This window comes from Ictalurus punctatus, chromosome 28, assembly GCF_001660625.3.
Source record: "Ictalurus punctatus breed USDA103 chromosome 28, Coco_2.0, whole genome shotgun sequence".
Classification (NCBI taxonomy): Eukaryota; Metazoa; Chordata; class Actinopteri; order Siluriformes; family Ictaluridae; genus Ictalurus; species Ictalurus punctatus.
Genome location: NC_030443.2, coordinates 18,567,440 through 18,580,957, shown reverse-complemented (window position 1 = coordinate 18,580,957; position 13,518 = coordinate 18,567,440). Strand labels below are relative to the sequence as shown.

The window sequence follows — 13,518 nt, the reverse complement described above, 5'->3', positions numbered from 1 at the left end:
GTCGCTAAACCCCCTCGCGTCTCTGATCTGTCCTCCTCGTTACTATCGGATTGCTGTTGACGCCGGAGAAATGTCACAGTGCGTCCCGCTTGCGCTGAATAGCATCAGGTTCAGAAGACTGAGTCGGCTGCGGAGTGCTTTTAATCATCGTTTCCGTACCACGGCGTCGCTGAAATCTCGACTCTGATTGGACGTTTTCTATACGCTCTCGTTCTAATACCGTACGTTCGCGTCTCTATAGTAACGGCTACGCATGAACGGATCAGAAAGGAGTCTTCTGAAAGGAGATGCTTAGTATGAAACACCTATGGAAGGAGTCTCCAGTGTCAGCGCGTTGTAACAGTCAGACGTAAAGCTGTAAGAGTTTACGCTTCTTTGTGTTTTTTTTTTTTTTTGTCTTCTTAATGTTCAGAGACGGTAAAAAGAGTGCGTGTGTAGGAACGGTGTGTGTTCAGTCACTTCTTTTTTTCTTCCTCCCAACACATAGGCTATACATTATTCCGGTTGTATATCACACTGCCCCCTAGTGGCTACAGTGCATCACATGGCTTCCTTTCAGTCTTTCAGCTGCTATGACGTAAGTGAGAACAGGAGCTGACTTGTTTCTTTGACGTTCCAAAATATGAAATCTGTCTATTAACGGATAAAAAAGTACGACGTGTTTGTTGTTTAATTTAAAAAAAAAAAAAAAAAAACGAAAAATTGCCGTCACTTCAGGATGTAAATGAAATCTCGGGAATTAAACGCAGTTTTCCTTTTTTTTTTCTTTTCTTTTTTTTTTTCCTGCTCTTCTTCTGGTCTAGCATGTTCGCTAGCTACGACAATTAGCTCTACATTTAAAAATGATAAATATTTGCGTTCAGGTTTATTAAACTCTAAAGAACTGCTCAAGAACGAAAACGTCCGGGGATCCAGTTAGCTTTGAGACAAGATAGCTAGCTAAACCGAATTCGAATATATATATATATATATATTTTGAGATCGGATCGGTTGAGTTTATTAGCAAAATGACGTTAAACGCGCTAGTTTAGTTTAGCGTAGCGACGATCCCGGCGTGGATAGCATCCGTTTCTGTATACCATGATGATATTTCTGTAAAGCTGCTTTGAGACAACGTGTATTGTAAAAAGCGCTGTACAAATACAATTGAATTGAAAAAAAAAAAAAAGTTTCACTGGCCGTCCTTGCGGGAGATGATGAGCAGGACCGATTTATTCGTCCTACTAAAGGGCACCCGTTTCTCCTCTCGTTTCTCAGAGGCAGACGTTTCTCCGACTGTATTTCACATATTCCCTCTTTCAAGCTGCAGACAGAACGTCTCGAGGCCAAAAGCGGGTCCAAATTTCCATGCATCAATTTTGGTTAAAAAATGAGAAGAGGAAGACGTGCGCCGGGCGTAAACAGAGTCCGGCCTCGCTGTAATGAATCATAAAACACGGTCAATACTCATGAAATTGTCAGCATGGCCATGAGGCGGAGGAATATTCACACGCACGCACCTGCTCTCGCCTCGGGCTTGCTTCGGATGAAAACTTATGAAATACAGTAGCGAGGTCCGCTAGAGCCGGCGCTCATGCATGCGTAATGACTCTCTGCTTGTTTTTCGGGATGGGGTTTAGCACGTATGGTGTTTTCCTCAATGCTGACACGGTGAGATGTAGTGGAGAGGACGGAACCTTCCAGAAAGGAGGCCGAAAGACGGACGAGTGAAGATGAGTGGAGACATTTTCTGCCCTTTTTTTCCCCCATCGACAGATTTTCTTTTTCCACACATCCACGTCAGACTGAGGCTTGAAACGCTCACGTACGCACTCATTCCCTGTCCCGAATTTCGACAGAAAGTACTGGAGAATTCCACAGAAACACGTCAAAGTCACGTGAACGGGTTCACAAAAAACGTAGGCTATTGAAAGAAGATTTCTTGACTTCGGCGGCTCACGATCCGCTCAGATTCACACAGTCGGATTCTTGATCCCGATCCGTGATTCCACATTGAGGCGCTCGTTCTTAAAGGTTACCGTTTCCATAGTAACATCTCATTCGCTCAGAGGAGTCGCCCATACGACCTCGACGCGTGACAGAACGTCCTGAAGTCTTTCCTTCCTCTTATACCACGGCGAGTTATCATCGCCGAACATTTCTTTCATTCCTTAAAGAATCGCACGTCATTTTTATCCGTTTATAGCTACATATAGACGGTTAGAGATGCTGGAGACGCTGACACTGGAGACTCCTTCCGTAAATGTTAAATAAGCCCTGTGGAAGTCCCTGCGAACTAGCTGTTACTATAGAAACGATAACGTTTTAGAGCGAGCGCATTGATATAAACCGGAGAGTCGGAGCGAAAAATCCAAACACGGCGATAAATCAGGTGAGAATTGAGAAGTAAAAGAGGAGAGAGAGAGCGAGAGAGAGAGAGAGAGAGAGAGAGAGATGGATAACAGTGTCTGAGACACTGACAGTCGGTGAGTAAAGACTGATCTGAGGATGACAAGTCGAGCTTCATGAATGTGCAAAGCAGCACCGCGTTCGGCTTCAGCGCCTCACCGCTCTCAGGGTGCGTTCACAAAACATCCGTCACTCAGGCGTACAGAGGCGTGCAGAGCGGCCCCGAAAACAGCCACGCCTTTATTTTATTCCACCATCGATCGCAAAACATCACATTCTCCATCTTTTCAGCACAGACTCATTACACAGGACATTCATTATTAATTAATACACATTTTTACACACTTTTTGGAGAAATACTTATATTATAATGGTTAACGATTTTAACAGTAATGTGTCGTGTTCGTATCCCTTCAAAGCGCACACACACACACACACACACACACACACACACACACACACACACACACACACACACACTGTGAAGTAAAAAAATCAAAAATGTAAGTTCATTTCATAAGGGGAAAAAGTAATACAAAATAAAAAGTTCCCAAATCTCTCTCTCTCTCTCATATATATATATATATATATATATATATATATATATATATATATATATATATATATATATATATATATATATATATATATATTAGTATACTGACAGATGTTTCTTGTTATCCAGGTGTGTCCCGATTGTTTAAAGAATTAACAGCGCTGAAGTCTCTTCTCGGCTTGAGCCCCGAGTTTCCCCTGTGAAGACTGCATTTGTTTTTAAAAAGGATAGACCAACATAAAGACCAGAGAGCTGTCTACGGGAGAAAAGCTGAGGGGAAAAAAGAGAAAATCAATCAGAGGCACTGCACAAGCATCGGGAGGAGCCGGTACAACGATTCGGTACGTCCTGAAAAAGCAAGAAGCAACGGCTGATGACAGAAACATTGTGAGAACTGTGGAGAAAACCCCCGGAACAACAGTTAGTGACATCACCAACAACCTCCATGATTCCTCCCCAAATTTGTCTACAGTAAGTAAATAACCTTCTGATGATAATAATAATAATAATAATAATAATAATAATAATAATAATAATAATAATAATGAGTGTATTTAATCCTAATTTCTGGGTAGGACCTTTTGAGGGATAAAAGGAAATAAAAAGTATTTCTGTGAAGAATTGCTCAGTGGGTTTCACAAAGCAGAAGAGGGAGATCAGAACCGAAGCTTCAGGGCTCGTGTAAGAGTTCTGACCGAGTTCCATTTTGAGTGTTTTATTCTCTCGTGCTTCCTGCTTCCTGTCAATAAGAGCACACTATTTTGGATGTATTTAATTTAAATTGAAAACCATTTTGAAAAATGCGGAGGTGTTCTTTGCACGGCAAAAGCTGCGTCTTGGCTCGAAAACAAGCGACGGAATCAGAATAAATAAATAAATAAATGTATTAAAATATTTATTTACAAACAAAATATCTCAGGATGCCACAGAACTTGTTGACCGGATTATTTTTCAGTTAATTGAAGTGATTTAGGACAGTTCCACATCCGCCATGGATACAGCCGAGTGCAATAGTTTTTGCCCCCCCCCCCCCCACACATGGTTTTTAATTGAAAAATGAAAGTCTCCCCTGTGTGTTTTATCTACAGAAGAAACACATCGCGTATATTCACGAATCAGAAAAGTTCGGAATAATTTGCCGTGACTGGATCATTCCGTCTCATCGTTTTGTTATTATTATTTTTTGAAGTTAGTGTGAGGACATAATTCTGGGGTCATGATGACGGAATGAGTGGATTTAGTATTTAGGACGCGAGCTGCTTTCATACACTACGCCATGGTACAAAAATAACTTCACGTCGATAATTAGCTAGATGATTAACTCCTTATTTCCGCGCTGATATTTTTCTTTTCTTTCAAATTTATGGTAAGAAGGTTTTTTAAAATGTATTTTTATATATGACTGTAAAATCTTGCTTCCACATCTCTCTCATCTCTCACATCTCTCACATCAATCCCGACTGAAGGAGGCTTGAAATATTTATGAAGCTCTGTGTCCAAGCTGCATGAAATTACACCAAGTACATTAAATTAAACACACACACACACACACACACACACACACACACACACACACACACACACACACACACACACACCCAAAAACAACATGTGATGCGACAATAAAAATAATATTTAAGTAAACTTGTAAACTCTTTTTTAAAAAATGACTTTATTGATAGACTTGATAAAACTTGAGTCGAATTCTTCACTTGAGTAGACGTCATCTTTCCTGAGAAGAAGTTCCTGAGAAGTTCCTGCTTCCTGAGAAGTTCCTGCTTCCTGAGAAGTCCCTGAGAAGTTCCTGCTTCCTGAGAAGTCCCTAAGAAGTTCCTGAAAAGTTCCTGAGAAGTTCCTGAGAAGTTCCTGCTTCCTGAGAAGTTCCTGAGAAGTTTCTGCTTCCTGAGAAGTCCCTAAGAAGTTCCTGAGACGTTCCTGCTTCCTGAGAAGTTTCTGTGAAGTTCCTGCTTCCTGAGAAGTCCCTAAGAAGTTCCTGAGAAGTTCCTGCTTCCTGAGAAGTCCCTAAGAAGTTCCTGAGAAGTTCCTGCTTCTTGAGAAGTTTCTGTGAAGTTCCTGCTTCCTGAGAAGTCCCTAAGAAGTTCCTGAGAAGTTCCTGCTTCCTGAGAAGTCCCTAAGAAGTTCCTGAGAAGTTCCTGCTTCTTGAGAAGTTTCTGTGAAGTTCCTGCTTCCTGAGCATTTAAAGAATCATTTCATAGAAAAATGCAATTAACTAAAATTCAACTTTGAGCTGAAAAACAAAAATATTTTATTTCCCAGAATCAATGCGTCACGTTGATAAAGTCACGTTCCAGCCATGACCCCAGTTTTATACACAAACCCCACGCAGGAACGATGGAAAAAAAAAATTCCTCTAAGAAAACACCTGAAATTGCTTTGACTGTAAAGAGGTTAATTAAAAAATCCAGCCGAGTGTATGAGAGATTTATTAGTTTTTTTCCCCCCACACTAGATAACATGAAGTACTTATCTAACACACGGTGTCTAACAGACGACACGCGGGTCGGAGGAAAAAAAAACGCTCTGCGGAACTCGAACGCGTGTGTTACGGAGGTGCGCTAGGCTTAGCCCAATTTCCTATTTTCATTTCGGTGCTAATACTGAGAGATTTCACTGTGATTGAATTTCACAAACTCAATAAAGCACGGTTTGCACACACACACACACACACACACACACACACGCCTTACACAAACGCACCGACACGCAAAAATAACCCTCATCCTAAATGTATGCACTTAAGGGAAATGTTTTTGCTCTTGTTTTTATTTTTTCTTCTATAAAATGTGTAAAAACTGCATCGAGTGGCAGAAAAAAAGCCTCGTAAGTAATCTTTCATGTTACTGGAAATGAGGAAATTCTCACACACACACACACACACACACACACACACACACACACACACACCAGCTTGATTCCCGCTTGCTTTTCTCCCTCGAATAAATTAAATTACTGAAAGCAATTCCTTTGTAACACCGCAATAAACACTTAATGTCTTTTATCGATCTTTTAATTCCAGTCGTATTTGACGTACACGCCGATCTGCCTCGGATCCCTTCGGAGATCTTGATATCAAACTTCAAAAAAAAAAAAACTAAATAAAAGTCAAAAACAACCAACAAACAAACACTTTAAACTGAAACGACGCAATAAATCTGATTAAATTAGAAGACTTTTAGCATCTAACTGCGTCGCTTTTTACACCGGATTATCACGTTTACGTTTTCGGCACTCGGCCGTAATATTATATTTATCTCATTTATACACCTGAGCAGGGGAGGGTTAAGGGCCTGGCCCAAGGGCCCAACAGTGGTAGCTCGGCAGTGCTGGGGCTTGAACTCCTGACCTTCTCCTGACCTTCTCTTGACCTTCTGATCGGTAACCCAGACCCTTTAACCACTGACCCACCACTTAATCTCACATCACGAGTTCTAATGACGTGTCTAATGTGTATGCAGCGCTTATGGATGTGTTATGAGGGCCCGATGCAGGTACCCTCTAAATAAATGATCACTAATTAAAAAGCAAACAAAAATAAAAAGGATATTTACATAAAAAACGAGACTGGAACAGTTAATCCAGCAAGATAAATGAAAACTCTTCTTTTTTTTTTTTTTTTCCTCTTTAATGCAAAAAGTCATGTATTAGCTACATAAATCCTCTAACGTCGCCGATACGATCCTTCTAAAAATGCTTATGAACGCGTTATAAAGGCTCGACGTAGCTACTCTACGGATTTGACTCATTTCTGTCGAAACGGTCGTACGGTACACGAAACCGCTGCTGTCCCGACTCGTCTGACGTTTACGCGGCGCTTATGAAGGTGTCACGGACGTTAGGCCCGGTGTATTTTCTCTCATTCCGACCAAGACCAAGTCGTGTACTACACAGAGCCTGTAATCTCGGTGCACTTTATCTAGCCGTATGAACTGAAAGAGTTATATATTCAGTGCTTATGAACGTGTTGTGAAAGTTCAGTGTAGCTACGATTCGAATAAATCCGTTCAAACGAACCTGTGACAAAGATGCGTGCGGTCTGCAGTACTGTTTATAAAGCGCCTGTGAGATGTAAAGAGCATAAAGAACGTTTGTGACAAACACACCGCCGTATTGTGTTGCTGTAAGCGTGCCCGAGTCTGACGTGTTTGTATGGTACAGAAAGCCCTACGGCTCCATGTTGCTGGCTCAGGAGTTTAAACAAAAGGAGGCACGGGTCTTTTTGGCCGGGACGAGGTATAAATGCGAGGGGGTTAAAGTGAGGCAGAACTGCGCGTCAGTCAACGGGCGGGAACGGATCCGACGGACGGAACGGAACGGAACGGAACGGAAAGAAGCCAAAATGAGCACGGGAAAGGTAAGAAGCGCGGAATAAATTCGCTCGACTTGTTGTTGAAAGCTGCTTGAGAGCTGTGAATTGACCCATCGGGATCAGAAGAGTATTAAAAGATCTGGATTAATCGTTTGTACTGAATGATAACGTTCCACTCGTACGGTTTTTCCCTCAACAGATCATCTTCTATGAGGACAGGAACTTCATGGGGCGCTCCTGGGAGAGCAGCGGCAACTGCCCCAACATGTCCTCCTACCTGAACCGCTGTTACTCGTGCCGAGTGGAGAGCGGCTGCTGGATGGTGTACGATCGCCCCAACTTCATGGGCAACCAGTATTTCCTCAGGAAGGGCGAGTACAACGACTACATCGGCACGTGGGGGATGAACGGTTGGATCCGCTCCTGCCGCTGGATCCCCATGGTATCATTTAATGTTCCTTATGTTTTGGAAAAACATCGTCATTTATTTCCTCTTCCTGTTCCCACTTACGTTATAGCAGCTACAAACAGCTTATTAATTCATAAGTTAATAAGAAACCCCACACGGCTTGTCTGTCACGTTACCGAGAAACCGCAAAGCGCAAAGTTACGGCTTTACCTCCGACTCTTACAAACGACTCTGACACTGGAGACTCCTTCCCAAAATGTTCCAGAAACGTCCCCTTACAGAAGACTTCTAAAACCGTGTGAACCTTCTCAATCCGAGCATCCAGTGCGCGAGTCTCTGTGAACGAGCGGTTACTATAGAAACGTCCCGATAACATCAGAACAAGCTCGTTAATATAAACCTGTCACGGACAACGAATCGACACCTTCTGACCAATCGGAATGCAGAATTCAAAACATCCTAAGCGCGCTAAGTGCTCCGGGAATTCACAAAACGTGATCCGTTTAAAGTCCCTGAATTTACGTAGGGTTTTAAAATTGATAATTGGAAACGTTTGAACGGTATTTTTTAAAAAAAATTTTCTGCCTACAAAATACCGCTTGAATCATTTCATTTCATTGATTTAATTTAAACAATGTGTGTGTTTCTCTTGAAGCTTGTAAACCGCAATTTCTGAATTTAATTCATTGAACTGAATGTATTATCATTTAAATCACTGTAGATCTTTATTTTATTTTTTTTTATCCTTATTTTATTTTTTTATTTATATAGAAACTAATAGAAAGTCATTTCACAAATTCTCGCTTCCTAATAAACGTCTCGGTGCACGACGTGATAATATTATCTACTCGAATTTAAAATCGTTCCTTCTAGTCGTTCTAGTAGTAGAATTGTATAGAATTGTTACTAAAATTCAGAATTATAGCCTGTGTGTGTGTTCCTTTGCTTGAACAGCACAGCGGCCCCTACAGGATGAAGATCTACCCCAGGGAGAACTTCATGGGCCAGATGATGGAGATGTCTGACGACTGCGACTCCTTCATGGATCGTTATAGCTGGTCTCAAGGCTGCATGTCGTGCCACGTGATGGACGGCCACTGGCTCATGTACGAGTTCCCTCACTACAAAGGCAGGATGTGGTACTTCGGTCCCGGACAGTACCGGAACTACAGGCACATGATGGGAATGAGCGGCATGAGGTGTATGAGCATGAGGCGCATCATGGATTCCTGGTATAACTAAAACCACTTCATGTTCGATCTCGTGAGTCTCGAATAAAGCGAATGAAAGGAGAATTTGACAGATTTCTGTCTTCTTTATCAGCTGACGACACTGATCGATGATGAGATGCTAAAAAAAAAAAAAGATTTGCAATTATATAAATTATACATCATTTCTAGACACGGTGTATACAGGAGACATATGGTCCTCAGAGTCCTTAATTTGGAGTCATCATTTAGTAAACGTATTTTAATTTAAAGATATTTTAAACGTTAAATCTTCACTTCAATTATTATAAGAGGAGTAAAACACGTCATGGTGTGCAATCGTAGGAAAATAATCAACAGTTGACAATTTAACATACAATAGATAAAAAATATAAATAATGTTAACTTTAATGTTAACCAATTTTAATTATATATATATATATATATATATATATATATATATATATATATATATATATATATATATATATATATATATAAAAACCCAATTAAGTTCTAGGTGGGTGGAACGTTCAGAAATTAAACCATTTAAAATGAATCAAATATACAGTTCATTTATATTGCACCTAATGTTTCAATAATTTGCGCTCTTTGTTCTGTAAACTAAAGGATCACGTAGGTCTTTTTGGAATTTTTTATTATTTTTTTAAAAAGTCTAACAACCCCCCTTCTTGTTGTTTTCTTTCTTTGTTTTCTGTTTTTTATTTGTTCTGCAATAAATCTATTTTTCATCGTGGATTTATAAAGGGCAGACGACCAAATAAAATATAAACCTCATAAAACAACAACACCAAAAAAAAAAAAAACACCAAAAAAAAAAACCCAAAACGAATCTGTAAAATGAAAAAGGCAATATTTTCCCAGGCTCCATAGATGTTTCATCTTCCGTGTGAGACGAATGCTAATTTAAAACCTTTCGGAGACGTTTTGGAGATCCGCTGTCGTGACTGCGGCGGTGAAGCGGCCGAGTCGTCGGATTAGCCGAGATGTTATAACGAGATAACGGCACATGCTATAGACAAACATTTAACCCTGGCCTCTGACAGCCATTACGGAATTTCACTGATTTTTTTCTCCCTGGCCACGGCGGTGCTCTAAACTAATCACTAAGCAGTTCTGCAGTGACTCTGTAATGAGTCTCTGCTCTGAACCACTGCTCTCCAATTTCCCATAAAACACCTGCAGGCGTATCGATCACCTTTTAGCTTCGACTGGTTCAGTGTTATCCACTCAACAGCGTTCGAGCAACAGCAGCACTGACAGTGGTGCAGCTGCACATCACACGTTTATAACTGTAACTGTAAACGGATAAAAGTATACTCGTGTTCTTTAACAGATATAAACACTTCAGGACATACTTTGGTGTGTGTAACTTGTAATTACAGATTGCTAGACATTATTTCCGCGCTAATTTGGCACAAACTGACAGGCAGCTATGCTAGGAAGCTAGCTTCTGTAGCTATACAAGCGCTATGTAAAACTTGTTGGAAGTGTACGTTAGCTAACTAGGAACCCGCTAGCTATAATACGAAAGCTAGCTAAAAGCTAGCTGATGTAACACTACCTGACGATACATGACTAACTAAAATCAACCAAAATACACGAGAAATATAATCAAGACTTAGCTACGTGTCACAAACACAGCACGTTAGAAGAGACAATATACTATATGTTAATGTTATACAACAGTTCGCTAATCTGATTGGACGATTCAGCGATTATACTGAATATCAGTAGCCGTGCCAATATTCAGTACGCTCTTGCTTACTCTTGCCTGTGCGATATTGCTTAATTATAAACAATGATAAAAGTTTAGACAGCGACCTTTAAAAAAAAAAAAAACAGCATATGCAACACTAATAAAAATCAATTCCATAAATATTGGCACGCTTTAAAAGAATGGTCAGAATTGCACACCAAAATAATTACGTTTGACACTTTTAGGTAAATTTATCAAGGCAGTATAATCCATCCATCCATCCATCTTCTACCGCTTACTCCTTCTTCAGGGTCGCCGGGAAACCTGGAGCCAATCCCAGGGAGCATTGGGTACAAGGCGGGGTACACCCTGGACAGGGTTCCAGTCCATCGCAGGGCACAATCACATACACACTCACACACCCATTCATACACTACGGACACTTTGGACACGCCAATCAGCCTACCGTGCATGTCTTTGGACTGGGGGAGGAAACCGGAGTACCCGGAGGAAACCCCCGCAGCACGGGGAGAACATGCAAACTCCGCACGCACAGGGCCACGGTGGGAATCGAACCCCCGACCCTGGAGGCGTGAGGCGAACGTGCTAACCACTAATGACAACAACACCAAACAACCAAAACAACCAAACAAAAAGAAACAAAGTGAAAAATAATCAAATGCAGAATGTACATTATATATAATTACCTATAATTAAATATCACGACACACAAATAAGGCCATAATAATCATAATACAAAAGAAAGGAAGTCTGGGAGAAAAAACATGTGAAGCAACGTTGATGAATATGGTTCAGAAGGCAATTGAGTTCTAAAAGGGTTCTAAATGGTTCTATTAATATGAATGGCTCTCCCAAAGGAACAACTTGGAAAAAAACCCTCTAATTTGCATCATTTAGGTTACTCTCACTGCCATTTTGTTCACATGAAACCACAATATTTGTATTTTTGCCCATTTTTATGATTTCACGAAGGGTGCCAATAATTCTGCAGTTGTCTCTTTGCATGTGACGGTTAAAATCACGTGATGATCACGTTTATTTTACGGTATTTATACCATGTAGTGTGATGTTTTCATTTCTGGCGCTCGTACGTTTTCAGACCGAGCCTTTTGGGTCCCGTGTGAACCTTAAAACTCGAGCAGACACCGTGCTAAAGGGACTCGTCTGCCACAGCGTGAGAATGATGATGGATTACTGACACATCCCTTTGATGGAAACTACAGGAGAAATGACCTCAGGGCCGAGCGAAGAGCACCTGACCGTGTAAAATGGAGGAAAAGCCAAAGTCCATTGGACTGTTATGGAGCGAGGTGGAGAAAATTGCTCTCAGTCCTCATGGACCTCCAGCCAGTTCAGATTTTTGCTGTAATCTGTCTCCTAACACTTACCCAAGTGCTGATCGCTTCACGCACGTCTACAGGATCGGAAATAGACGATAAATGAAGCCTTGTGAGATTTACAGGGCCTGGTTTAGTATTTGAAATGTCGCTATTTTTTTACTGTTCTCTATATCACAGCCCCCCCCCCCCCCCCCCCCCAATGAACAGAATGGTATTCAGGTTCAGGTTCCAATGGAAGGATTTTGTACCCTACATTCTTTGCTCATCATTATCTGATGGTGCAGTGACATTAACAACCATTGTGAATTAGTCTACTGTGGGCATGTTCCAATCCACACAGTCTATTCACAATATAGGGCACTAAAACACCATCCTGAACATGGCACTATAATCAGTCCATTGTGGATGTGTCCCAAACCAAACCTTATTACCAATATACGCCACATGAACACCATCACGAGCGTCTCACCATCGGTAAACTGTGGACGTGTCCCAAACCACACACTCTACTCACTAGGTAGGCCACATAAACACAATCACAAGTATAAATTAAACATTCTGCCCACTAAATAAGCCCCCCCCCCCGCAAAAAAAAACAACCCCCATAATCAACCTACCATGGTTGTGTCCCAATTTAATGAATCATATTCACTGTATAGTCGTCAAGAACACCACTGCAAGTGTCTCATCAGTCTATTGTGGACGTGTCCCAAACCAAGCACTTTATTCGTTTTATAGTATAGTATCAATATCAATATCAATATAAGTCAAATCTGGATGCGTCCCAAAACGTAGACCGTATTCACTACAAAGGCCATGCAGACACCATTGCAAAAGTCATACTATCGACCAGGACACGTCCTAAATCACAAACCATACAGTATGTGACATCAGTTAAGTGATGCACTGTGGGATTTCAGTGCACACGGAAATCACTATGGGATTTCAGAGCCTGTGGTTTAAACATGATAAAATACAGCGATGCTGGCACTATGAGACTTTTCACATTTTTAAGGATTAGCTTGTTTGCGTTTTGTGATTAAACATGTTTAAAAAGTCACAAATGGTTCCCTGAGATATTTAAATGAGCTCGAAAAAAGCTTAAAACAGGAAAATAGAGGCAGAGGACTGAATTTGTTAGTCCTAAATTGCCTTGTCCCATTTGCATGTCTGAAAAAGACGGCGGCGAAATCGACTTGCGCTGAAAATTTGTCAAACAAACAAATCCTCATTCCTCAGACCAATAAATACTGACTAAGGCGGCGCACGTCGGACAGAAGGGAGAAGGTGATATTAAATTTGCATTCAGGTCTGTGAGGAAGCGGCTCATCTCGTCCACGAATGTGATGTTTCAGCAGGAAGTAGGCGGCGAGAGGAGCGCGGAGAATCGCAAAATAACCATTATAAATGAGAAATATGAGCCACGGCCACGATGAGTACACACCAGCACAGAATGCGGTCGGGGGGGGACGTTAAATCATGTGAAGAAATGTTTACAAGATCAAACAAACTGCTCGTAATGGGGAAGCTGGGAAACGAGTGAGCGGGA

At 41.1% G+C, this 13,518-nt stretch overlaps 1 protein-coding gene across 1 annotated transcript; it reads left to right on the top strand.

Moving 5' to 3' along the window:
• Window positions 1-6,889: 6,889 nt before the first annotated feature.
• Window positions 6,890-8,975, top strand: LOC108259752 (gamma-crystallin M2). The gene is made up of 3 exons (XM_017459479.3): window positions 6,890-7,316; window positions 7,471-7,713; window positions 8,635-8,975. Exons 1-3 carry the CDS (start codon window positions 7,137-7,139, stop codon window positions 8,920-8,922), a joined length of 711 nt encoding a protein of 236 aa, XP_017314968.1. The 5' UTR covers window positions 6,890-7,136; the 3' UTR covers window positions 8,923-8,975.
• Window positions 8,976-13,518: the final 4,543 nt, after the last annotated feature.